Source organism: Agelaius tricolor, unplaced genomic scaffold (genome assembly GCF_023055355.1).
Source record: "Agelaius tricolor isolate 1412-34295 unplaced genomic scaffold, bAgeTri1.0.p SCAF_17, whole genome shotgun sequence".
Taxonomy (NCBI): domain Eukaryota; kingdom Metazoa; phylum Chordata; class Aves; order Passeriformes; family Icteridae; genus Agelaius; species Agelaius tricolor.
In genome coordinates this window covers 5,036,942-5,062,234 of record NW_027269277.1, presented here as the reverse complement: position 1 = coordinate 5,062,234, position 25,293 = coordinate 5,036,942, and the positions used below count along the sequence as shown (strand labels likewise).

Below are 25,293 nucleotides of genomic sequence, written 5' to 3'. Positions count from 1 at the left end.
GCCATTTCACAGCACTTTCAGGCATATTCCCCTTCTTTTTCCAAGAAACCATTAGCTACTTCTACCCTTTTTTCCCAGAAAAATGGGATTTTAGAGCCAGATTGGATGGTGATTGGAGTGAGGGTCTCCATTCCATCCTGCTCAAGACCATCACAGTGTATAAAAGCTTCTCTATCCATTTATAAATAAAATTTCTAAATCCAGTTTATAAAACTTCAAATTAAAACTATAAAATTAGCCAGTTGCATCAAAAAGCAATTTTTTTTTACATTAAAACCTCCATTTAACCTACATTTTTTTAAAATTTTGTTTTAAACCTTTTAATGTGTCAGCTACTCAGGAAGCAATCCAAAACCAAAGTAAGAGTTTCTCTTTTTATTTTTTTTTATTAAGACAATCCCACAGCTGGAAAATGAAACATCCTAGATTACATCAGTGACTTCAAAAAAACTCTAGAAAAAAATCTTTACAAATTTACATTTGTACAATACAAAAAACTAACAGCTCATTGCATATAAATATTACATTTGGTCTGCCAACATGTGGCATCAAAATCCCTGAAGTATTCATTAAAGGGACCTGAGATAGCGGATGTGAAGATATGGGCATAAATATCACCTGAAAAAAAATAATATAGAAAGTAGACATAATTCTAATAGTTTTGTGCATTTTTGGAGTATTTTAAATCCAGAACACGACCTGGAGAGCCTAAATCATGTGAATTTTGCTCTGACATCAAGTGGTATTTCTACATGAAATCTGCTCTAATGACTCATGGAGGAATGAAGAGCCTGAATTAATATTTCTACAGAAAAATAATCCTCAGACATTGAGTTCTGAGCACACCCGAGCAGCCACCACTCTCTGAGGAAGAATTTTAGGAAGAGAAACTGCAGATTTGGATTTTACCTGCAAATATCCCGGCAGGATTTCACCCCCTCCCCCCAAACAGCTCCTCACAGACCCAAACCCAGGAAGATCCGCAGTGCTTGCCAGTGAAAACCCCCAAACCCAGGAACTGCTCCCGATTTCCCACTGGTGGAATTATTTCCCAACTATTTACACATTTGCCAGCTCCCCAGCATGGCTGAAGTTACTACCAGGAGTAGTAACTCCAAGTGCTTGGTTTGCCTTGGAAGTCTCACAGACTCGGATCAGGTACCCACATCCACACACAAAAATGTATTTCAGCACCATTTTTAGAACACTAGAGTTAAGGCTGTGACAGCAATTCCCACTGGAAATCTAAATTTTTCAGGGATTCATAGCACAGTTGTGTGAGTTTGCTGTGGGCCGAACACAACGTAGTAGAAATATACAAGCTTCCAACAGGTTTTTGCATTTCTAAGACTAAAAAAAGACGAGTTTTTAGACTAAATTTTGCAGGCTGTTACTTACTGTACATAAAGGAGTTTTTTTTACCATGTGTAAACCTCGGATATATTGAAGAGTTGAAAAGTCTCTGTCACTCATGCGCAGGGATTTGCTATAATACACATTGTAAGAACACAACAACAGCTCCCTACCTATTAAATATAGAGTTAGCCTTGGAGGGTTAACTGCTCCTTCAGGAAATCATCAGTACTTTATAAAACTCTGCAGGATGTTTTTTAAATAAAAAGATAAAATTAAAACATGTAAACACACAAAGACGTTTTTAACCCATGGAATTCATGACAGGACGCTCCAGATATCAGGACACAACATCCTCAAACCTACAGCTGTTCACTTTTCCCTGGTGTTCACCACTCAAAGATGGAATGAATCAAGTTTTTATCAAAAATCAGTGATTTAAAATTATTTTTTTACATTAATATTCTGTTATTTGAAGCACAGAGAAATTCCTGATAGATCCAAATGCTTTGCAAGGGTCATCTTGCTTTTGGGAGTCAAGAGAGCCTCCAAATATTTTAATTTTTAAAATTAATTAAAAACTCTCCGCTACACCCCTGGTGCCAGTTCCTTTCCATGCTCTCTGAACTATTCAGCCCTTCTGCTTCCCCACAGGAGGAGCAGCTGAGATGGACATTGAGGAAAACATTCCAGGAAAATGAAACTATGCAAACAGGATGCGGAATTTGAAGCAGCCAAAAATACTCCAAGAATTATTTCTCCCCAGTTCTTTTTAGTTTTTGTGTCTGCAGGGTAGGGGTGATTGGGATTAGGGGGTGGCCTCTTCTTGGCTGATGGAGAAAGGAGTGATGGAAAGAGGGACGAGGGATAAAACTGCCCAAATTCATCAGAGTTCAAGCACCAACAGAAAGGTTTGGATTAAACCTAACAGCCTGGCAGCCGAAATAAAATTCATCATGATACCCGAAGTTTCCAAGAGAATAAATAAATAGTCTATAAAGGGAAACTACAGGACAGAGGTGGGGCATGGCAAAGAGGAAAATAAATGGTGATGGAGAAAATAAAAACCAGGTGAAGTCTGGGCTGAATAATGGAATTATTAAGGTTGGAAAAGGCTCCAAGATCATCAAGTCCAACCTTCAACCACATCCCATCATGGCCACTGAACCACCAAGGGCCACATGTGCTCAGTTCGTAGATGGTGACTCTGTCACCTCCCTGGGCAGCCTCTTCCACTGCCTGACCACTCTTTCCATGAAAAAAAACTCCCCAATATCCAAGACAACAGCACCTCACTACTGCCAAACAAGCTCTGCCATCCATGCTGTGGTCTGGAGAGAAAGGGGAGCTGCAGGGACACTGGATTGGAGCTGGGAGGTGCTGAGAGCAAACACACCCAGGATTTCAGCCCCGTCTCTGCAGGATGGAGTGTGGGGGCCTGGAGCCTTTCCCAGGGTGTCCCCAAGGGCCCTGAGGTGTCCCAGCAGCTCAGGATTGGATCTGCCAGTGGGACATCTCAAGGGAACAGAGGCACCAATGCCCAAAGATCTGCAGGAACCGAGGAGCTCCTGGCCTGCCTGCTCACCCTCAGGAACCCCATTCACAATCAGACCTTGAATCCCATTCCCTAGGCAGAGTCTGGAGGTTTTTGTTGGGAGTGCAAGGAAAGACAGCACATGCCTGACTCTGCAGCCTGCCTACAGCTCAGCTTTTGGTTGGTTTAAATCACTTTAAATCCTGCTTCTGATGCACCTGGTGGGCTTATCCTAAGTTTACCACACCCATAAGTGGCTCCTGATAGGATTTGGGATATGAGAGCATCCAAGTGCCTACAGAAGTGTAATTATTTCCACAGAACTATGAAAAATCAACTGCCCAACTCAGAGACACAAATCCAAGCAAAAATAACAGCTCTAAACCCAAGTTATTTGTCATGCTTATAAAAGGTTTTCATGCACAAAGAAAAAGAAGCTTTTTTTTTCAATTTTTACACTAAATTCTGCTGTCCCAGCACCCCCTGCTCTAGCTCAGTCATGGGACACAGTAATACTTACGCCACAGCAAAGTGATGCTTCACTGGTATCTTCACAGTACAGAGAAAAGATACAGTTAAGAACAAATTTAATCTTACTCTAATTGCTGCTAAAATACACCAACTTATAAAATGATTTCTCTGGAATCCCTGTGGTTTCTCTCTCCCCGACCACTACACAAAATAAATAAGGAATAAGTGGATTTTCGGCCAGTCAGAAATAGAGGAAAAAAGCATTTCTTCTGCATTTCAAGCTTTTCAGGCTTTAGGATAGAACCCATAGTGTTTACATTAGCTCACAGGACTGATCTAAGGGATATGATTCCAACTATGGACTGATGCATACATGCTATTCCTGGTTACCATATGTAAAAAGACCAATCAGTCAAACAAATAATACATTTCTTATCAATATAAATGTGTGTATATATACAGATATATGAGAGAGATGATAGGACAGGTGTTTATACTTTAAAGCCCAATACAGAACTAGGAGAGCCTCTCCACTTGGTTTTTTCCCCACCCCCCATCAAAAACCAAATCAAGTCTAGCAATGGATTACAGCTGATTCCAAACATTCCTTACAAAATTAAAAGTGTGGGTTTTGTACTGTACCATAAACTCATATTAATGAGCAATTTAGGATATACTCTCCTCCATCACAAAACTAAACCTCTGCTTTTTTTATTTTCAAGTCATTTTTGCATCTAACTAGGATTTTTTTTGTTTTTGGAAAGCGAGATAAAATAGCTAGTGCTTAATATAGAAAGTCAAAAATTAAATTCCTTCTGCATCTGAGAATATACATGGGTCACTCTTTGCTGCCTGAGGTTTTCCAGAATTATTGACCAAGCTGTGCACAGAAGAACTTCAGGATATTGGATGAAAGCTTAAAAAAAACCTAAAAACCTTGAAAAACTCCACTGGAACTTTGTAGTCTGTTCTGACTTGTTCTCTCTGTAACCTGGCCCTGAACTGTCAGACAAGGGGAGGAAATTGGAATCCCACATCTACTCCAGGAGAGCCCAGGAAGGAAGGAAGAGGCCGCTCACCTCCAGCTCAGCCCGTGCCACCGCCGAGGTCGCCGAGGAGCCAGAGCAGGGATCTCCTCACCAACTGCACTACCACTGCCAGAGGGTTTCAAGTCAGCATTTCCCAGGACAACAAGAGCACAGTGCAACAGGAATTCTCTTCTGGAAGCTTGAGACACAAGAGTCAGTCTGGGGGGGCGACAGCTCCCTCAGCACCTCCAAGGGGCCAGCGGGCCCAAGCCACATTTCCGTGGAGCACGGGGCAGTGGGGCCAAGCAGCCTCCAGAGCCAAGCAAATCCCCACCTGCCCCAAACATCTCTGAGAACCACTGCAGTTGTTTTCATGGTGGCAACACAAGGAAGATACAGCTACTCACAACTTCCACCCCTCTACGCTCCTTCTCGCCTCTTCTTCACCATGCTCTGAATAACAGCATCTATTTTCTTTTCAGTTTCCAGTAGTTGTAAATAAGAGGTAGCTGAGCTACTATTAAAAATCATGCTTTGAAGAGGAGGAACCTTTCAAATGTTGAAGTCACCCCTTTAGCTGCACAATCTCGATTAATACTATAAAAATATGAGAGGACAAAAAGAAAATAGATGCAAGTAACTTTTGCATTTGGCACCTTTTGTCTAGATATTCATACTTCTCAAGTATTCTCTTTTTAATAAAGTTAATGCACACATAGGACACACCACATCAAAGGTTTGCTACATATTTACAAGGCACCAACCCTTTGTCACTGTTTTTACACGGATAAAGAACCGATAGAAAGCACATCAGGACCCCCAAAACTGTAGTATGAACATACTTCAGTTCAGCACAATTCCATCAACGTTTGGCCTGGGAAGATTAAAATAATCCAGATCCTTCTTACAATATAGAAACTGTAAACATTTTATAGCTGCCTTTAGGATTGGTGTATTGTGCAAAAGTTATAATTATTACTGTGTCTAAGGATTTATGGCAGAAACCACATAAAAACTCTGTAAGAAGGTGCTATTTCTATAATACAAAAACAAAACGAGGGAGAGAAGTCATAAGCGTGACTCGAAAATGTCATGTTCTTACTGAGAAGCTGGAAGCCTCTGTAAATGTGATGAACTTGTAGTGTGTGGGGAAGAATTTCTGTAATTTAAGGCCTAATGACTAAGGCTTGTTTTGACCAATGAAGTGTGGAGATCTGAAGCTTTAAAACAAACACAAACTGACAGGATGGAAAAGCACCACTGTGAAACGTGAGTGGAGTCCCCGCACAACTTGCTTGGTAGAATTTCTGGTAAAATCCCTGCAGTAGAAGGCCATTGAAGTTCTTTTAAAATTGTTCCAAAGTTTTCCATCTGTCAATAATTCCATCCCATGAGATGGCTGACCCTGGCTTTTTCTGTCATTTTCCGCACCCTGCCTGACCTGGAAGTACCAAGGTTCAAAGGATCCTCGGTGTGCACAAAATTGTCATTGTCGGAGTCGTCGTTGTACAGGACAGTCCTCCTGCCCTCGTTCCTGGTTTTGATCCGAGGGGGTCGGCTGAACCTCCCTCCGAACACGTTCTCCCCAAACTGTCCCCCAAAGAGGTTTTCAAACTCATCGTCGGCGAGCCGGGCGCGTTTCGCTCTGGTGGCTCCGCGTGAGGCCCCTCGGCCTCCTCGGCCTCTCCTTCCTCCCCGGCCGCCGCCTCTTCCTCTGCCGCAGCCTCTTCCACCTCTGCCCCCTCGTCCCCCTCTGCTCCACCTGCCCCACCTGCCCCATCTGCCCCTCCTCCCTGTGCCTCGGCCCTGCCAATTCCGTTTGCCCCCTGTGAGTTTCCGTTTGATTTTGCGTTTGGGTTTTTTGGATTGCACAACTTTGCTGTAGTCGTGGTCGCCGTCGATGTAATCCTGGTCTGTCCTGGAGGTTGATTCCGAGTCGGAATCAGAGCCACTTCTGCTGTCAGAGCTGGAGCTGGATCCCGATTCCCCACTTTCTGATGAAGACAAACCAGACTTTTCCTTTAATTCTCTCTTCTTTTCCTCCTCCTCCTCCGCCTCCTCCAGGTGCTCATCCTCTTCTGAGGCGCTCAGCAGCTTCCTCTTGACTCCTGCCCGGGGTTCTCTGCCATCCCCATTGGTGAGGGGCCCATCAGGAGAGTGATCTAAGCAAAATAACAAAATAACCCATCAACATCACAGAAGAAGTGGGATTTGCCTCAGTTGCCTTTGGGATTCTCTTCAGCTGTCTCTGAGGTGTGCTCAGGGATGATCCACTGGGAATTACTCACCCTTCACGTGCTGTGGACACAAGCAGGTGCTCTAAAAGGAAAATCTACCAAAGTAAACACAGTTTTTACCTGGAAGCAATGACTGCAAACTCTCCTGAGCAAGAGTTCAGTGAAGATCCAGGCAAAAATAGGAGCCTGGAGTGACCAGGTTGGACACAAACATCTAAAACTCAGTCAGGTGAATCCTACCTGGGGTGCCAAGGCAGGAAAACTCTAAAATCCATTTCAAAACTATACATACACAAAAATAACATTGTGCAAGCAGCATTTATTCCCTATCAAATGCATGTTCTCAAAAGGCTTAGTCCAGAGAATATTAATGGAAAGCATAACTCAAGAAAGTCAGTGACACAAGAAAGCTCACAGGGATTGCTGAACACCTTAAATGAAAATTCAGTAACGTATCTTGCTGGCTTGGGACCCAAAATCCTCCATGTTTTCAGGGTTATGAATGTGACAATGAGGATTAAATATCTTCTTTAGGACAGGAAAAGCTCACCTGCAGCATCCAGCACTGCTACAGCACAGGAGTGTGGACTTGGGAAAGGCTCCAGGGTTCAGGAAATGCCCATGTAGTGCCCACCTTGGTGGGAACTCTGAGTAACTCATCCCCCAGATTACCACACCTGAACTGTTTCCCTTCTAATCACAACTACTTTGTTTTGCATGTGAGAAAAATATTTAAGTATTTTTGTAATTTTTTTTTCATCTTTGGTTTCAGCTTGATTAATAAAGGCGAAGGTTTTGGGATGGGGATTCTCTTGGTTTGTTTGCTGTCTGTAATTCCTGAAGGAACTGTAGGAGTGTAAGTGCAATCAAGTTTTCCATCTGGAAGGATTTTAAAGGACTTTAAAGTTTTAAAGGACTTTTTAAGGTGTACATGGAATCGTCTGCATTCCACACCTCAGACAAGACACCACAGAGTAATGGAGCAAAGTAAATTCAAGTTTTTGGTATGGTTTAGGAATATAAACAATGCTACACTGAGGCAATAAACATCAGACAGAAGCAAGATCTTTCATCTCTAGTGAAACCAGTCAGTCACAGCACAGAATTATTATTTCTCACCTTGTTTCACTGGTGTAGATTTGCTCCTGACTGGTCTGCTTTTCCCTGGGTCTATGGCATTTCCACTCCGGCTCTGTGCATTTGAACCTGATGAAGATGGTTGACCCTCCAGCTCTTCACCAGTGGCTGAACCCAGAGGTTCTTCTGCTGTATCTGAAACTTCAGACAGGACACCACAAGGGGACAAGGGTGATTTTTATGCTCTGTTTACAGGGCTGTATCTGGGGAGGTTCTGTCAACAGCCCAAGTCAGGGTAATTTCACCAAGCTGCTCTGCAGCCATGGCAAGACAGATTCCTCCTGAGTGTAACCCCAAGTAGGATTAATTTAATTAATTATCCTTCGCTGCTGTATGAGAGAGGCCCATACACAGGAAGTCTGGGCTTTTGTCACTGGAATAATTCTTATCACAGCCAGACCCAGGCTCCCAATTCCCTGATCCTTCCCCAGGACAGCCCAACAGCCAAACTCAGCTAAAACAACCTACAGACAACACATTTCAGGACTTTGTTCCTTCAGCAGGCAGGTTTTGCATGTGCCTCATGAGGGCATGACTCAACCTGCACAGACAAGCTGCTCTAAGAGAAAGGCTGGATTTCCTCACCATGAGATGAGACTGAAGAGTTAGTCCTGGTCAGGGGCAGTGAGGTATTTTGGTTGGGTTTAGGTTGAATCTTCACCTGCTTCTGTTTCCCTTTTGGGCTGCAAACATAGAATACCCCAAAGAGAAAAATCTGTTATCACCACAAACTCAAATACAAAACTGATTTCTCCTGCAAAGTGATCCCTTCTTCCCAGGTGTGATAACACTAAAAATAGTTACACCATGGTGCTGTTTGCTGAAGGCATAGGAGTTTGCAGGGACAAGGTTTTATCCCCCCTTTTAAAACCAACAGTCAGTTTACTTAGATAATGTATCAGATGAAGGCAGTGAAGTGTTACACAACATTTTTTCAACAGCCAAAAGGTAAAGAGACAGCTGATCTTTCATTTCCTCCAGAGGGAACACTTGTAACCACATCATCTTTCACTTACCAGAATTAGAAACTACAAATTGAGCATGATTTTATCTCCCAAAAGAGCTAGTTCATCAGGAAATGAGCAACACTGCTGCTGGTTATTCCCAAAAGCACATCTACCCATTGCTCTGGAATGGCAGTGCCAGCCAGGCTCCCCATGCCTGCTTTACCTGGATGCTCTGCTGGTTGAGGGGGAGCTGCTGCTGCTCCTCAGCCGTTTTCGGTACCGAGGTCTTCTCCTCTTCTGGCATTGCATTGCTGACTTGTACTCAGAGATGATGTTTTTCATGTGATTCTCAAATAAGGCAGAGAGTCGAAGGGTCATGCTGTAAATCTGCAGTGAGGGAAAATGGTCAGGCTTATTAGAGTTGAATAACTTGAAGATCAATCAAAAAAACATCACAGAGATGTCCAGACTTTGTAGCACAAATAAAAAATTTACGCTGATGTTCCACTATGAGGCTCTTTACAGAGTATTTCCTTCCATGGACCATGTGTATTCTTGCAACAGAAAGTGTTTTCTTAAAAGGATTTAGTAACAGTACAAAGTATTTCCAGAGTTGAAGGAAAATGGATTTCTGGATTACTGTCCCCTTTGTCAATCCCCATGAAACATGGAAACAGGCCTTAAGATAACTTGAATACCAAGGGAAAAACAATTGGATTTCACTTTTCCTCATCTTTGTTTTTGCACAGTTCACATCCCTGGTGAACTAGATGTCAAAATCTTTAAACCACTTTCCTGTCCTCTTTCTAGGCCTTGCCTTTGTGTAGCCTCATCCACAATATGTGCAATTATCAAGCTGATAGCCTTGTTTACAGGGATAAATTATTGAAAAAATAAAAGCAACTGGTGACCAGTTACAAATATTGCAAGGAACGCCTGCAACCATCGTCCCAGATGAAAATGGATGTTAGAAGTCATCTGGAAGAGCAGAACAAAGCAAGTTTATAACCACAGAATTGGTGTATCCTGGTTATTTTTATTACACCAAGCAGTGCTTTGCCCTTCAGACCTCATTTCATGTGTTTTATTCATGTAGGGCCAAGGTCTTTGTTAAAAAAACAGGCATTAAAATTTATTACTTACACGAGACTTTTTATTAGGAGTGTAAGCTTTAGAGTTGCAGAATATTAAACGAATATCTTTGTAGAATTCCAAGGGACTGGTGTAGTTTCCTGCTTCCAAGGTTTCTTTCACAGTGCTGAAGTCCATGGGAGTGTCTACAATATCTCGATAATCCTGTGAGAACACACAAGAGGAAAATCAAAGCTCTCAAATCCTACAGCAGTAACATCACCTCAGTGTTCATCCAGTGGCCCAAGTCATTAGTTTACTTTCAGAGCTGTTGCAGGTAATTCCCTGAAAACATCAGCTCATAAAGGGAGAGGACAGAGCCATGCCCAGCATGGAAGTTCTGCCAAAGGAAGAACAATTCTGGGAGTGGAAGCTGCACTTACAGGGTAAGAGAAGAGATCAACAGGCTGCCTGAAAGGCTCGGAGTCCTCTCGTTCATAAATCAGGTTTAAGAGCTGCTGGCACTGCTCCTTCCAAGCATCAGCACTGGCTTTCATGGGCTGCCTCTTCACCCTTCGTCTCACCTGCAGGGAAACAGGCATTACAGATGGTATCACAATATTCACACTGTTCCCTTGAAGTTCCCACTAATCTCCCAGCATTCTGCAATTAAAGCATTACCCAATTAAAAACAGAAATCCAGGAAGATTAAAGCAGAGCTGATGGCACAGCAATATGCAAATTAGACAAATCAAACAAATTTGCCTTTTCTGGTCATACAGAATTCTCAAACCCATGAGAAGCTGCAATATTTCAGCTCCAGCCTTGCTATATTTATCAGTTGCATCGAAATTTGACTGCTGGAGATATTTTCTTTAAAATCAAATTTAAAAAAATGACCACAGCAGAAATTTTACTCACTCGTCTCTTCCCAGAGGAAGTGCCTGGAGCATCTGAATCCACATCCACTTCTGCCACCTAAAGGCAAAGGGAATGATCACACACAGGCATGTCTGAAAACCCTCAGCCATGGAAAAAGGGTTAAAAACCAGCCAACAACAACCACAGGGCACTTGGCAACAGGAACTACAGCACATTTCAAACTGCACTGAAGGGGAGGGAGAAGGCGTCAGGAGAGGGAAGCAGCTCAAGGCAGTGATATCCACCCTGGATTCTACCTGACATTTCACTCCAGGGATCAACTGATGGGAAATGACACAGAATTACATAAGGAAATCAGCTCTGCTGCCTCGCTGACAATGGAGAGCTGTTGTCCTTCTGACTGAGTAACAGCTCCACTTCCCAGCTCCCCTCATTACTCATCCTTCCCACAAAACATCATGTACTGAGAGAAGATTAAAGACAGGCAGTTCCAAGAAGCATTTTTACTTCAGGGAGCTTATTGTCTCAGGTGAGCCTGAACAGCCTCATCTCCAAATCTCAGTGCAATTACCCATAAAATAAAGATTCAACAAAAATAAATTTTCTTTCATGTGCTGAATTTTAAAAAGGAAGGAAATTATCTTACCTCCTCTTCCTCATCAGTACTGCTCAGGTCTTCTGCTTTCACCTTGTTGTAGATTTCTAATATATCAGTACAGCTCTGATCTCTGCAGGACAATGACAAAAACCAAGGAACACAATGAAGGATCCCAGGAATTGGAGCTATGGGGTCTGTGAGGTCCAAACTCACCCAATGAAGCGGAGCAGGACATCTGTCACAATTTTGGCTGCCTTGACTATGGGGCTGTCTGGCTCGTTGAAAGTCCTGGCATTGTGTTCAATGTATCTTACCTCCCACATCAGGGCAGAGATTCTCCTGAAAAATACACAACATTTAAGGAATGGGACGGAGAGGAAGGTGTTATTTTTCTTCCATGTTCAGTAGGATTCTTTGGTAAAAAATGGAATTGGGAATTCAGATCAAGCAGAAACAGGTTGTCCTCAAAGGGGACAGCAGGGATGGAAACAAAGCAAACATGTTCTGCCTCCAACACAGAGCCAGGCTCAGGGTGTTCAACCAACACTCCAGGTCCAGCTACAGCAGCTTCTGCCTTAACAACATGGCCAGGAGAATTTGTTATTCAGGAAGACTCACTTTGCCCAAAGCCAATCTGATCTTCTGCAGTTGCTGAAGGACTTAAAACAGCATTCAGCTCCACATAATAATAAATGCAATAAATGTCAGCTACAAACCCAAACTCACCTATAAAACCTGTTTTCAAGCCTCCTCCTGATGGTGGTGAGGTCAGTTGGATAAGCAACAACAGTGCAATACATGGGATAGGCACTAAGGTCCACTGGAACAGCAAAGGGATTAGAAATGTCTGCAAGACAAAAGACCACAGTGATTTAGATGCCTCCAAGGGATGTTCCACCAAGATTCCTTTTAATGGTTTCTGGGGTTTCTTTCAAAGAATTCAGCAAAAGCAACGCAGATCTACAGCTGAGAATGCCACTACCCACAGGGCAGGGTTCCTCCTCTTGTACCATCTATTCCTGCTCTTGAAAAAGCACTTTTTGTTTAAGTATCACATCTGAGATTTGTGTGCCAACAGCCAATCTGACTGAAAGGAATGAGGCATTTGCACTTACAACAGGAATACTACAACGTGCAACACTGAGTAAAAACACAGACATGCCCTGGGTGTAAACAGAGGCAGAGTTTAAAGCACAGTGTGCTATTAAATGGTTACAAACCAGTTACAAGGAATTTGGGGGTGAGGGTATTTAGTGATGATTTGTTGGTTGGTTTTGAGGGGTTTAATTATTGTTTTGCTCTTTCACTTTTAGATATCACCCACTGGGAAGCTCCACTGAAGGAAATCAGGTGAAGCCCCAGAAAAAAAAGGGAATTTAGCTTGGAAACTGAAATATGAAATTTAAAAGGCTCTTTTCAGTAATTTAGTTGAGTACATTTCAAGTCCCAGCACTCCATCCCATCTACTCCCCAGTCCTGTGCCACCTCCCTGATATTGTTAATCCTTCCCCCCTTTTCTCTCCAAACATACCAAGGGAAAGAAGCTGCTCAATCCCCCGGATTACTCGTTCACATTCTTCATCTCTGGAATGGGCCCCCCACTCTCCCTCCTGGGGCTTGTAGAGAAGAGCTGTCAGCTCCTCTGGGGTCACAGGAACCCCAGCACCGACCTCCTCCGGATAAGCAGCTGCAGAGGAACAATTCCAGAGGGTAAATGCAGGGCCCCAGAGCTGTTTGCTTTGTGCAGGGACAGGAATCCAACACACACTTACTTCCTTCTGGGATTGGTTCCATGTCCCATGGACTCATCCTCTCTCTTTCATTGTTGTCCCAGCTATTAAAAAATTCATTCAAATGCACAAGTTAGAGCTGAATATAAAGACACACCTTTTCTTTACCAGATTTGACCCAAAAGGTCACTCCAGTTAGGAATCAGACATTCCAATTCCTTATTTTCCTCTTGTATCTCCTATACAGTCACTGCACTGCTGTTTATATCAGAATTGTTGCTTTAGGAATAAATTTAAAAATTAAGTAAATACTCAAAATATTACAAAATGAATATATAGTAAGTAACAAATAAGAAGTACAATATGTGAAGTTAAATAAATAAATAAGATGTCTGGGTATGTATTTAAAAGGAAAAAGGGATTCTAATTCTTGATCCTATTTCTGAAGTTCTCTGAGTTGTGTAGGAGCCCCAGGACATGGCAATACTCACTGGACACTGTAGCACTGGAAGGAACTATCAGGATATTCTGCCTGGAAAGGCTGCTGACTCTCCACAGTCCCAAACCACCAGGCATCATCAATGATACTGCGAAATCGATCCCCTGCAAGGGCAAACATTGCACTCAGAGAAAGAACAACAGCAGGAACTGCTAAATATTTCCTTTTAGAGAATCAACTCCCTCTTTTGTCAATGCCCTCCTTCCATCCTTGCATTTTGCACCACAGGAGTTGAGCCCTTGCCCTCAGGGCAGGACTTGTCCATCTCTGGGAATTACCCACGGCTGCCTCACACTTCAGATCCCAAGAGATCAGGGGATTTTCCTGCTATCACTGCCCTTAGAACAGTTTCTCTCATTTCTCTTTTTTTTTTTTTTTTTTTTTTGCTACAGGAATCGCAGCAAACATCAAATAAAAGTTTCCAATAATCTTTACAATATCACGTGTTCATAGTCCTTTACATCATGTAATAAAGACACCGTGTCCCATTAAACAGCTGCAGAAATGGGGAAAAAAATCCTCACCTATTTGCCAGTTCCTTTCTTTGGCTTCATTATAAAACTGATGCAGCACAAGGAAATCAATAACATCTGGCATATCATGGTACCTTCAGGAAATAAGACCAAAAAAAGTTATTGTTTCCCAGAAATGCAGTTCTAGATGAACTGCACAGTCCTCAAATTCCATGCCTTTGGGATAACCATTACTGCCATCATCATGCCTTGCACAGGAAATAAGAAAGGAGGAGGGGGAAATAAGAAAGGGGGGAGCTTCTACACTGCAAGGAAAACTTTGAAGAATGTCATCAGCATTCAGTGACTTACTTTATGGAAAAGGATTCTCCTGTCATTTTGCCTGTGATTGGATCCAGGAATGCAAGCTTCAAGCAGCAGAGTGTGGGAGGCCCAACTTCATATTTAATTCCTACAGTCTTCACAAATTCTTGTTCCTAGTTAGCAAGAAGCATGGAACAGCATTATTTTACCTTGTCAACAACAAAAATATCCATTTTAAAGTGAAACATATTAATAAAACCCAAGTATGTTTCCACTCTACAGCACAGGTAATTTCACCCATTAATTTTTCTTTCCCAAATACTAAAATCAATCACTGTCACCTCAAAAAGAAAAATGAAGAAGCTCATTCCCTTGGCAGGTTTGTGAACAGGATTCCTACAAATTATTTAAGAAGGTTCTAAGGAACAAACCCAGTTTTAAGGACACCAAAGGTTCTCCCTGACCTACCCCAGGGCCCCTCACTCTTGCACAGGGGGAAAAAAGGAAATTCTTCCTCTGAAAATGGAAATTCCACAATAGCCTTTATGTTCATGTCCTGTCAAGCCCATCCTAAGTGAACAGCTATTTCCTTTTCCTCACAAATTGATGATGCCTTGGAAAATTACAGCTGGAATCACTGAATATCTGGGACTGGTAACTGGGTATTTCCCCAGTAAAGCAATTACTTTCATTAATAGAACCACTGGCATGGTTAAATGACTATGAGCATGTATATGGGCTCTTGATATGAAATCCGAGGAAAGCAGGAAAAAATAAGGCAACACTGTGGATTAAGGCTTGGGAGCTCATCCAAAGCAAGATCCAGTGTTTCAGAGAACTCCTGCACACATTTAGGTGTTTACACCATGATTTCTTACCACAGCATTAAAAACAAGAAACAGAACCCCAATGCTCAGGTCACTGCAGAGTGGTGAGAGAACCACAAACAGCTCTGCAGTGCTGGGTTCTGAATGAATTCAGTGTTCAGGAAAAAATAATTTGTGTGGAAAGAGACCGCTGAGAATCAAATCCAAAACCAGGAAGTGAACAGATGTAAAGACTTTGTGTTAATAAAAACTAACTTTAATATTTACAATTAAAACTTTGATATTAGCATTTTAAAGCAATCCTTTCTTTACATTTTTCATGTCAGTTTAACATTACAGAGACATCCAACTCTTTGAAGTATTTCTTGAACTTACCCTGAGTTCCATTTTGTTCCATGGTTGTTTTTGCATGTTAATACTGTAAATTTTGGCTTTCCTCACTGCCCTCACATAAGCTTCATGGCCTTGCCTAAAGTAGATGATCTTAAAAGAGAAAGAAAACAAAAGAGAAAATTAAAAGAGAAAAAAAGAGCAAATGAGAAAAGTAGAGCAAATTATTTTAATGATTGTGCTCTTCCTGTGCATAATACCAGGTCTTGTTCCTTTGAGAACACATTGCACGCTTATTTATTTCATCATAAAACACTCTTCTAATTAAAAATATTTCTATCAGCCAAATTGGCACCTGCTCTGTGCTTTAAAACTGAGATCATTAAGAAATGTGCAGGTGAAGATGCACAACTGATTTTTCATGTTAATCCCAATTTACGTGTGCAGAAAAAGGGACACAAGACATCAATCTGTAAGCAACAAACTGCCTGGGAATTAACAAAGTTATCAAAACTCAGCCTGTCCTGAGCACAATTCCCTGCAAATATTGCTGGGTAGAAGAGTCCAAAGCAAGCAGAGATGCTGACTGGAATGTGGGAACTGCTGAGGATGTCTTAGGTTGGAAATGGGGCTGTGTATTCTATTCCATCTGTCAGAGGTGGAGCAGTCATCTTCTGTAATTGGGCAGTTTTCTTTATCTCTCCCACAGCCAATCCTCCCTGCAGGAGATCTCTTCTGTTAATGGGCCATTAATTATTAATTCTCTTCTGTCCATGGCCAGTGAGTGTCCCTGCATGGCTGATCCAATTCCATCATCCCATGGGGAGATGCTCCGCCCAGGGGAGGAGCCAAGCATTCCTACCTGGATCCAATCTGAGGTTTGGGACAGCACAGCAGCCTTTGCCCAGTGCATTCCCAGAGGAGCAGCTTCGGCTGCCCTGCATGGCCAGAGGGAGCCCAGGCCCATCTCCAGCAGCCCTGGATCTGCAGAGGAAAACTCCCCCCTTGTGCAGGATCCCACAGCTGGCACTGCAGGAGGGCTGAGCCACCATGGGACGGGGCTGTGCCACCACCCTGACACACAGGGGGCAGGGCCTGTTCTGACTCTGACAGTGTTGTTTTGTATTACTGCATTGTTTGTTTTATTTTTTTTTTCTTCCCTAGTAAAGAACTGTTATCCCTGCTCCCATATCTTTGCCTGAGAGCCCCTAAATTTTAAAAATTATGACAACTCGGAGGCAGGGGGTTTGCATTGTCCATTTCAGGGCAGGCTCCTGCCTCCCTCAGCAGACACCTGTCTTTCCAAAGCCAGACAGGGCAGTACCTCATCGCCCATCTGGGGCACGAAGGGCGAGCGGCGGGGAATGGTGTCCAGGATCCACTGCGGGGCCAGCCACTCCTCACTGGGCTCCCCTTCCAGGGACAACAGCCCACTGGCTTTCTAAACACACACATCAGGACATTACACAGTAAGTCACATAGAGAAGTTAAATTTCTGCATTAGTTTAGAATGCAATCAACACAATATTCAGAGTGCAGTTAATTACTATGGAAAACTCATCATGCAGCAGTTACTGCAGGTAAGATACAAGGAAGAGCAAATTGTGGAGTGCTGTCCTTCCCAAAATCTCCACTAAACAGCAGAGAATAAGACAGGTTTGTTGTAAATATTACTGGAAATTAAAACCTTCATAAATCATTAAAATGCCTTAAAACATTCATAAATCATTAAAATGCCCATGCCTGGGGGGAGGGATAAGATGATCTTTATGACCTCTCCAACTCAAGCCAGTCTGGTTCTATAATAAGGAAATAAATTGTATTTTTATAAATATTCTAAATGTCTTTAAAAAAATACCAGGAAAAAGACATCTGACCATATCAATATAATACAGATCCATTATAATTTTACAACAAAACCACCCTGTTGTAAACCTGACTGTGGTGAAGAGCATAAATCTGAGAGGAAAAATTGGCATTTGAAATGAGGAACCACCTGTGGGAAACAAGGAAGCTCAATAACACAAACAGTAAAATTTCTTTGTAGCATGGGTAGCACAATTAATGGGATCTCTATAAATATTTTTTTTACTCTATGCCCATTTATAAAATATTTTACTTGGAAAACAACCACTAAAACCTAAATTTATATTCATAAAGTCCAAAAGACACCAAGAATTACACGTGCTGACCTTCTTCCTTGGCTGTTTCAGTTTCCTTCGCTTTGGCTCCAGTCCTTTTGTTCCCTTCATATTTTCATCTTCAGAACTACTACAGATTTTCCGAGCTGCTTGCCTGGTCTGTCTCTTTGGAGGCTGCAGATTAATCCCAGCATCTGCTGTCCAGTCTGAATATTCACTTGATGAATCACTGTAGAAAATAAAAAAGTTGTAAGAAAGAGAACAGAAGACTCCAGTTTCACCGCAGGGGATTGAAAAGTCCAAACATTCAACCTGCTCTGCTGGTTCTGCTCAGGATTAGCACAGAATTTTGTTATGTAAATTTAGAGAAAAACAAGTGCTCTCTCATTTGTGATTTCAGTCAATTCTTTTATCAATTTGAAATTCACAGTAAAACTACATCTATGGTTGATATCAATTCTCATTATCTCACTGACTCACAGACTAACTTCATCTTTAAATGCATGGAACATTTAAAGAACTAGAGCACTTCCCTAAAAATCCAGCTCTGACTTCTTCAATACCAAATAATACAAGTACAGGACTTATATGGCAAACTGGCATTGATTTTTTTCAAGTAGCTCTTAATTAAAGGCAACATCTTCTTATAAAAGGTTTTTTAGAATTGTTTTTGACTTTGAAAAGAACAGAAAAAAAATTCACAGTGATTGTGAAATGTTTAATGAAGAACTGGTTAAAAATCAATCTTCAAAATGAAGTCTGAGTATCTCAGTATCAACTGTCCTACTTAAATCCTGTAATAAACCAGGGTTCCCAATTCAGAGCCCAGTGGAGGTACCTGGAACTGCTTTCACTCTGCCAGGCTGCCACAGGATCATCCATGGATGCATCACTTGTGCCAACAGTCTCATCTTCCTGTAGTGAAAACAAGAGGATTCACTCTGGGGCCAAGGGTAAAATGTATCATTTTTGTTTGCAAGCAAGTTGTGTCACACGAGGAAAGCTTGGCATTCAAGGGCTGGTTTAGCTTTAAAGAAATAAATCCACAATTTCTCCCTATACCTTAATTAATATTATAATATATCCTCATATAGCTCCTTTAGAACAAAAGTGAATTTTAATTATATCAGAACTACAGAATGAGTTGTTCTTTAAGTGTTTGATTTTAGTGCCCAGGGCCCAGCTTTTTGAGCTCTTCTCTATTTTCAATGCTTTTACAAAGCAGCAATGTTCACTCTCTTCCTTAAGGAGAACAAGTTATATTTATCTGGTATATTTTAAGTCCTTCCCTTGCCAAAATCAATGATAAATACCAATACTCAATCTCTTTCAACAGCAGTCTACAGATGTAGATGAAATCAAAGCACTGCAAAATGAAATCAAAGTCCTGACCCAGACCATGTGCTGCATGAAATCCCAAAATAGCAAGTGGTTTAACACAACCCAGTTAAATTTACTTGAAAATGTTTCAGGTTTCCAAAAATACAGGAGCTGTTTTAAGCTACTTTTGAACCCTGTCCTGGCATTTAGGTAAATGATCCCTCACTCTCCAAGACCAACATGCCACAGGAACACCACAAATCCCAGGGACTCAATGACCTGAGTGTTTCTTCCCATGTGCAGAATCTCAGAATATCCTGAGCTGGAAGGGACCCACAAGGATGAGAGCTCAGCTCCTTGCCCTGCCCAACAATCCCACCCCCTGTGCATCCCTGGCAGGGCTGTCCCAACCCTCCTGGAGCTCTGGGAGCCTTGGGGCTGTGTCCTGGGAGCCTGGGCAGTGCCCAGCACCCTCTGGGGGAAGAACCTTTCCCTGATCTCCAGCCTGAGCCTGCCCTGGCACAGCTCCAGCCCTTCCCTGGGTCTCGTCCCTGCACAACCTCTCCAGATTCCCAAGACTGCTCAAAAAATCATCAAGAGAGGCTCTGTGATAGCATCAGCAGCAATATGAGGATTCTTGGATGCATTCTCTCAGACCCCATTGATTTGTAGGAATCCAGCTGGAGCAGCAGACCCCACACAAGCTGGGGGTTGATTACTCTCACTCATGGTCCACCAGCTTGGAGCACTGGGACCCCCTTGCTCCACCATCCATGTTGAAGATGGAGACAAAGAATGTGTCAAATCCCTCTGCCCTGTCCCTGTTCATGAGGTGACCAGCCCCATATCCTGGAACGGGCCAATATTATTTTTACACTGCCTTTTGCCACGAATACATTTGAAAAACCTCTTTTTACTGCCCCCCACCCCAGTCCTGGCAGCTCCAGCTCAAACTGAGCTTCGGCTGCACAAACTTCCTCCCTCCAGCAGACACGTGGAACCTTAGCATGGATTTGGGAAGGGGGAAGCTGCTGGGGGCTGCAGGGAGGCTCAGACCTCAGAGGAGCTGTCAGACTCGTGGCGGGCACAGGGGTTGTGGCTGGCTCCCTGCTGGCTGTGCTCGATGGTGGAGCGCGTCTGGTACGCGTGCTGCCGCTTCCGCTGGTTCCTGCGCAGCGAGCGCCCGCCGCCCGCCTGCAGCTCGCTCTGCCAGGGCACAAACAGGGACACATCAGGGAGCCACTCATCAGTCACACACTGAAAAGGTGCCTGGTGACAGTGGCTGAGTGTTACACCCCAGTTACAACTGAGCAGTAAGAAATCCTTGTACAATTAGACAGTATCTCCGACACACTGCGGATGTTTTAGGTGCTGATTCTTGGTCCAAGAGAAATTCTGCTTTATAAAGTAGCAGTCTTTGGAAAGGAAATGATTGAAAATACCATTCTTTTCTATAAAATTCCTGCAGTCTCTGCATAAGATAAATCTAGCCCTTGTAAAAGTTTGGCACCTCTGTTTTCCACAAGTCAAACTAAAAACCCACCGTGGCTCTGCGATTTTCCTTTCCCAGCATCTTCCCACCACTGAAACCCCAAGGATAGAGATTTACCACTATTTGGATAATACAGACAGCCAAATCACAGTTACAGAAGGAAGAAGACAGTGAGCCAGAGAAACAATTAAGACTATTGATCTTCTAAATAATTCAATAAAATTGGTTTGGGTTTTTTTGTTGGTCTTATTTTTGTTGCTCAGTGCTCAGAACTGCTTCCCACCCGGGTTGTCTCTTTCAGGGCACTAACTCACCCGTTGTAATGTGTGGGATGGCTTTCTCTTCTTGTCAGCAGTGTATAAACTGATTTCTATTTCACCTTTGGCAGCTCGACATTCTTCCTGGACCCTAATTATACATAAGAAACATACATTATACTCATTAAATCATCATGGAACTCAACAGCCTCCTTAATATACACATTAAAATACTTGTGCTGTTCTAAGAAATCTGTGCATAAAAACCCCTACAGCATCCATCCATTCGCTCCTGGAATCACATGTTAAAGAAGCAAACTCGTTAGCTGAGCAGCCATAATTATTTTCAAATGTATTAAAATTATTTTCAAGTCTTTTTTAAATAAAGCTTGAGGGAAATGTAGTACTTGGAGTAATGAAGAAAGACTGAATTGTGAAAAGAAGGAATTACCATTCTCAACTCCATTCTGATCCCAATATTCCAAACAACCCAACCAACCAAGCGCCAAAGCCGAAAACTCATCCCAGGAGTATGGAAGCATCATTCCACATTACAGCACTGCATGTCTCATCCCACTCTGAGCCTCTTACTTGCTGATGCCTGGAGGGAGCTCGTTGACCACCACCCTCCTGCTCCAGGCCATGAGGTCCCTCTCGGTGGCCATCTGGCTGCGGGGCGCGTTGAGGTGCATCTGCCGCACGCCCTCGATCTGCCCGCTGCGCCGCAGCCCCACGTTGGGAGGAGAGCCCACCTCCAAGCCTGGGCTGCGAAGAGCTGGGAGAGAGAAAGAAAGGGCTTCTTCACTTCCATGGAGCACCAATAAAATCATGGAGCCACAGGGTGGTTGAATGAGGAGGGATCTTAGAGATCAGTGCCAGCCTCTGCCATGGGACACCATCCACTAGCCCAGGTGCTCCAAGCCCTGTCCAACCTGGCCTTGGGCACTTCCAGGGATCCTGGGGCAGCCACAGCTTCTCAGGCCAGCCTGTGCCAGGGTCTCACCACCCTCACAGGCAACAATTCCTTCCCTGTATCCCATCCACAATTTAAAGGCACAAAGATCAATAAACAAAGGCTGATAATAACAGAATCACTGCCATCACTGTCCTTACTTTTCCTTCACAATTCCCACAGGCTTAAACACTGTATATCAAATGATAATATTGCATTTATGGTTGTGCAAAGCTATATAAAAATATCTGGCTGTTTAAGTACACTAAACATACTCCAATTAAATTACTCAAATGGGCAGTTCATGTGGGCAAAGTCACTGATCAATGCAAGCTCTAGAAGGGAACTGCTTTGATTTCCACACTATCCATATCTGGAAACTCCTTTGTACAACTATAGGGACACACAAGTAACTGGGAACTGGGACTGTACCACACATTAACATATCCTAAGCAGCAGAAAAGACTTTGTGTGAGCTGAAGCTGCCTTTTAGGCAACCTTTTTGAAATATCAACTTAGATCAAAGCAAAAATGCATTTTCATATTTTTCCCTGATATTTTTTTACTCCTTCTTGGACTGAAACACAAACAATTCCACATCCAAATCCTAATGAGCTTTGCCAGGAAATCTACTTCAAACACATGTAATCAGTCACTTAACCTAGAAATGATTTATTAGCAGCTGTGAATTCTCCCAAGGCTCAGGCTGACTTGCAGCACAGTGCTGGACATCTGCTCCCTCCCATCAGCTGCACTCACTCAGCTGCTCACATCTCATTGAGTGTGGTTTCAATTTTTAATCACTCTGTGTATTAAAAATAAAATCACAGTAGCAGAACACTTACCAGGAGAATAATCTCAAGCTTTCTAAGGAAACACTAAGACAGAGCAGCATGTTTATTTTATTAGCACTGATGCTCAGCCTTGTGCTGCAGCAGGAAACCATTAGTCTGTCACAACACTGTATTCCACTGACAGCCCCTAATTATATGCTTTCATTTTGGCATTTTGCAGTTATGAAGCTTCATCTCTGCACTGATATCAACACAACACAGTGAACTTCATGCTTATTTTTCAGGAAACTGGTTTATAACAGGAATAATTCCAGTCTAATAACTCCAAACAATCAGATACAGCCCAGTTAGACCATTGGGTGCCCTCAGCTGCCCCTTAAATTTATAATTCCCCTGTTGGAATCCACAGAACATCCCAGTGCTCCACAGGGGTTAACAGGGTGTACAAGAAGAGGAGAGAAAAGAACTTCAAAGACAATGTGTCAAAACAGACATTAACATTTTGATCAGTCCTTCCTGTGATTAGGAAGGAACTGATGAAGATAAGGCTGGACACTGACCTCCATTAACAGAGTGGGATCTGTTGAGGGGAGGGTTTGGAAGAGTTTCTCCTTCATTAATTAGTCTCAAATCTTGTTCCCTCTGGAGCTCTCTGATCATTCCATCAAGGATACTCTCATCCTGGTCATTGGTTTGCTGCCCGATGACTTGTTCAACCACCTCACCATCACCTTGACAAGAACAAAACCACAAATGCTGATAAAATGATGGATTTCTGTATTAGCCAAGAGCACAGAAATAATCCCATTTAAAACTCTGCACCACAACTTGTCTGCTCTGCAAAACATCTGATCACCAGCTGGCTTTCTGCTCTCATGTAATAAATGGAGGCAAAGTTTAGAAGAGAAGTTACAATAAAATCCTAAAACTCCAGACCACATGTAGAACATAAATACAAGCCATTAGAAACAGCAGAAAGAAATAATACTTCAGTAGGTAAGAATGGAAGGTCTTTTTGGAGATCAGCATTTTGCTAAAGTTTGTGTCTACAAGAAAAAAGAACTCTTTTAAAAAACAAAAGCTGGCTTTCCATGTCCTCCTCACTTTCCTGCTGCTTTCTCACATCCACAGTTACAGAGGTTAATAGACAATGCTTTAAACATCTCCCATATACCTGGGAAAAATCCACAGATTTTGGAATACTCTTGCCTCCAGTCAATTTGATTCCACACATAACCCCACCCCCTCTTCTACCTGTATATTGAATTTAAACCATAAATTTATACATCCTCACAGCACCATCCCAGGAGCTGGTGCTCAGTACTGTGCCACACTTGTATTATTCATGAGCTTCAGACAGAATACCATTAGCCACATATCCCAGCTGAGGAATAAGTTGTTCATCCTTGCAATTTTCCCTCCCTGGCACCAGCCTCTGGAATCTCGTGGGATGAGGATTTCCATCAACATCCACCAGGAATGGAGGAGGCATAAGGTGTGGAGCCTGTTGAGTCTGCTCATCCAGCACATAATTATTGGCATCCCGGATCAGGGGCCGGTAATCCGTGTGGAAGAACATCTGATCAGGAATCTGAAAGAAAAGCAATTCAGGAAATAAATCAATGGCCATTTGCAGCTGTCTTGCTGCTCTGGAATGGCTCCCATAAAGCACAACTCCTACACTTGGGATCAGCACAAGGAATGTTATGACAGAGAACAGATTCCTACCACAAATGTGGTTTATTACCAAGGCCTGATGCAGAAATTCAACAGTAAAATAGGCAAGAAAGGTGGACAGAGAAGTTAATGCTTTTCTCCTCTATCTATAGAGTCTCTTGTCTAAATCTATTTGATTTAGATGAACAGCAACTGCTCCATGACCCAATTATTATTTTGTCTGGGGCAGGTTGAGGGAATAAATTGTAACACAAATACTCCTAAGACAAAATCAGGTCAAGACAGGGAAGAGTTTAAAATTCATTCAACCCACCTTTTCATAATATTTATTGCATCCAAAACCAAATAGTAGCAGATGTCCATGAGAGTCTGTGCAGGCAAAATGCTGCCCATCTGGTGAGAACTTGCAATCAAAAACAGCTCCGTGGCCTTGGCCCTCAATCTGTACCAAGCACAGAGAATTCCTTTTACAACCAGACACTCTCTATAAGAGCATTTTCACAAACATTTCCCTTGTGCTCCAACACGTACTGAATCCTCATTCTGTGATTTCTCATCTTGCTCAGGACTGATTTACACTTTTATTTATTAGAGTTAAACTGAATAACAAAGTAAAACTTCACATTTTCTCTCTGTCCTGAAATTTCAGCCCAACTTTTAATGTATGTTCTGGAACAACCACCCAGAAGTCTACATTTCATGTTAATGGCAGTCAGAGGGCAAGATCACCAAAGATCTCAGAGCTGTACTGGCTCTGGAGGTATTTAATGAAATCTGCTTTTGTCTCAAGACCAGTTTTGTGAAAAAAGAAAAAACCAAACCTTCTGTGATCCTTCTTACCATGTTAAAGTAGTTGCGAATTTTTGTTCCTTTGTCTATATCCCAAACAAAAATATTCCCATCGTGTCCCGCCGAAAGCACAATCCTTTGGTCAAAGGGATGAGCCTCCAGAACAAAAACTTCATCATCATGACCCTGCAACGACAGCAGGGGAAAAAAAAAGTTTTATTTCTCCATGTGGTATCTCCAGATGTGCTGGGAGTCACTGAGAGGACATCCCAGATCAGGGAGTCACCCAGGACACCTCATGTCCTGGGCTTGGTCACTATTCCTGCCACAGGCTTGGCAGTGTCACTGCTCAGCACTGCTGAGATGGGGAGGGATGGGGAGGAAGGAGACACCAGGGCACAAATGAAGCCTCCAAAGGGTTCCCAGCCATCACCAGGATCCTGCACATCAG

General features: G+C 42.7%; 1 protein-coding gene across 1 annotated transcript in view; it reads right to left on the bottom strand.

Moving 5' to 3' along the window:
* Positions 1–360: 360 nt before the first annotated feature.
* The window catches only part of BRWD3 (bromodomain and WD repeat domain containing 3), a 50,125-nt gene continuing 25,192 nt past the window's right edge, over positions 361–25,293 (bottom strand). Inside the window, exons 15-40 of the mRNA XM_071442199.1 lie at positions 24,894–25,028; positions 24,367–24,495; positions 23,742–23,967; positions 22,937–23,107; positions 21,222–21,405; positions 20,688–20,781; positions 19,938–20,087; positions 18,400–18,476; positions 17,613–17,790; positions 16,745–16,861; positions 15,466–15,573; positions 14,312–14,436; positions 14,012–14,094; positions 13,480–13,591; positions 13,031–13,092; positions 12,790–12,945; positions 11,985–12,105; positions 11,472–11,597; positions 11,307–11,388; positions 10,700–10,756; positions 10,222–10,362; positions 9,851–10,003; positions 8,931–9,094; positions 8,346–8,443; positions 7,743–7,901; positions 361–6,548 (exon numbers count right to left, since the gene is read on the bottom strand). Of these exons, the coding sequence (XP_071298300.1) occupies positions 5,761–6,548; positions 7,743–7,901; positions 8,346–8,443; positions 8,931–9,094; positions 9,851–10,003; positions 10,222–10,362; positions 10,700–10,756; positions 11,307–11,388; positions 11,472–11,597; positions 11,985–12,105; positions 12,790–12,945; positions 13,031–13,092; positions 13,480–13,591; positions 14,012–14,094; positions 14,312–14,436; positions 15,466–15,573; positions 16,745–16,861; positions 17,613–17,790; positions 18,400–18,476; positions 19,938–20,087; positions 20,688–20,781; positions 21,222–21,405; positions 22,937–23,107; positions 23,742–23,967; positions 24,367–24,495; positions 24,894–25,028 (3,996 nt within the window). The 3' untranslated portion in view covers positions 361–5,760. The remainder of the gene's footprint in view (positions 6,549–7,742; positions 7,902–8,345; positions 8,444–8,930; positions 9,095–9,850; positions 10,004–10,221; positions 10,363–10,699; positions 10,757–11,306; positions 11,389–11,471; positions 11,598–11,984; positions 12,106–12,789; positions 12,946–13,030; positions 13,093–13,479; positions 13,592–14,011; positions 14,095–14,311; positions 14,437–15,465; positions 15,574–16,744; positions 16,862–17,612; positions 17,791–18,399; positions 18,477–19,937; positions 20,088–20,687; positions 20,782–21,221; positions 21,406–22,936; positions 23,108–23,741; positions 23,968–24,366; positions 24,496–24,893; positions 25,029–25,293) is intronic.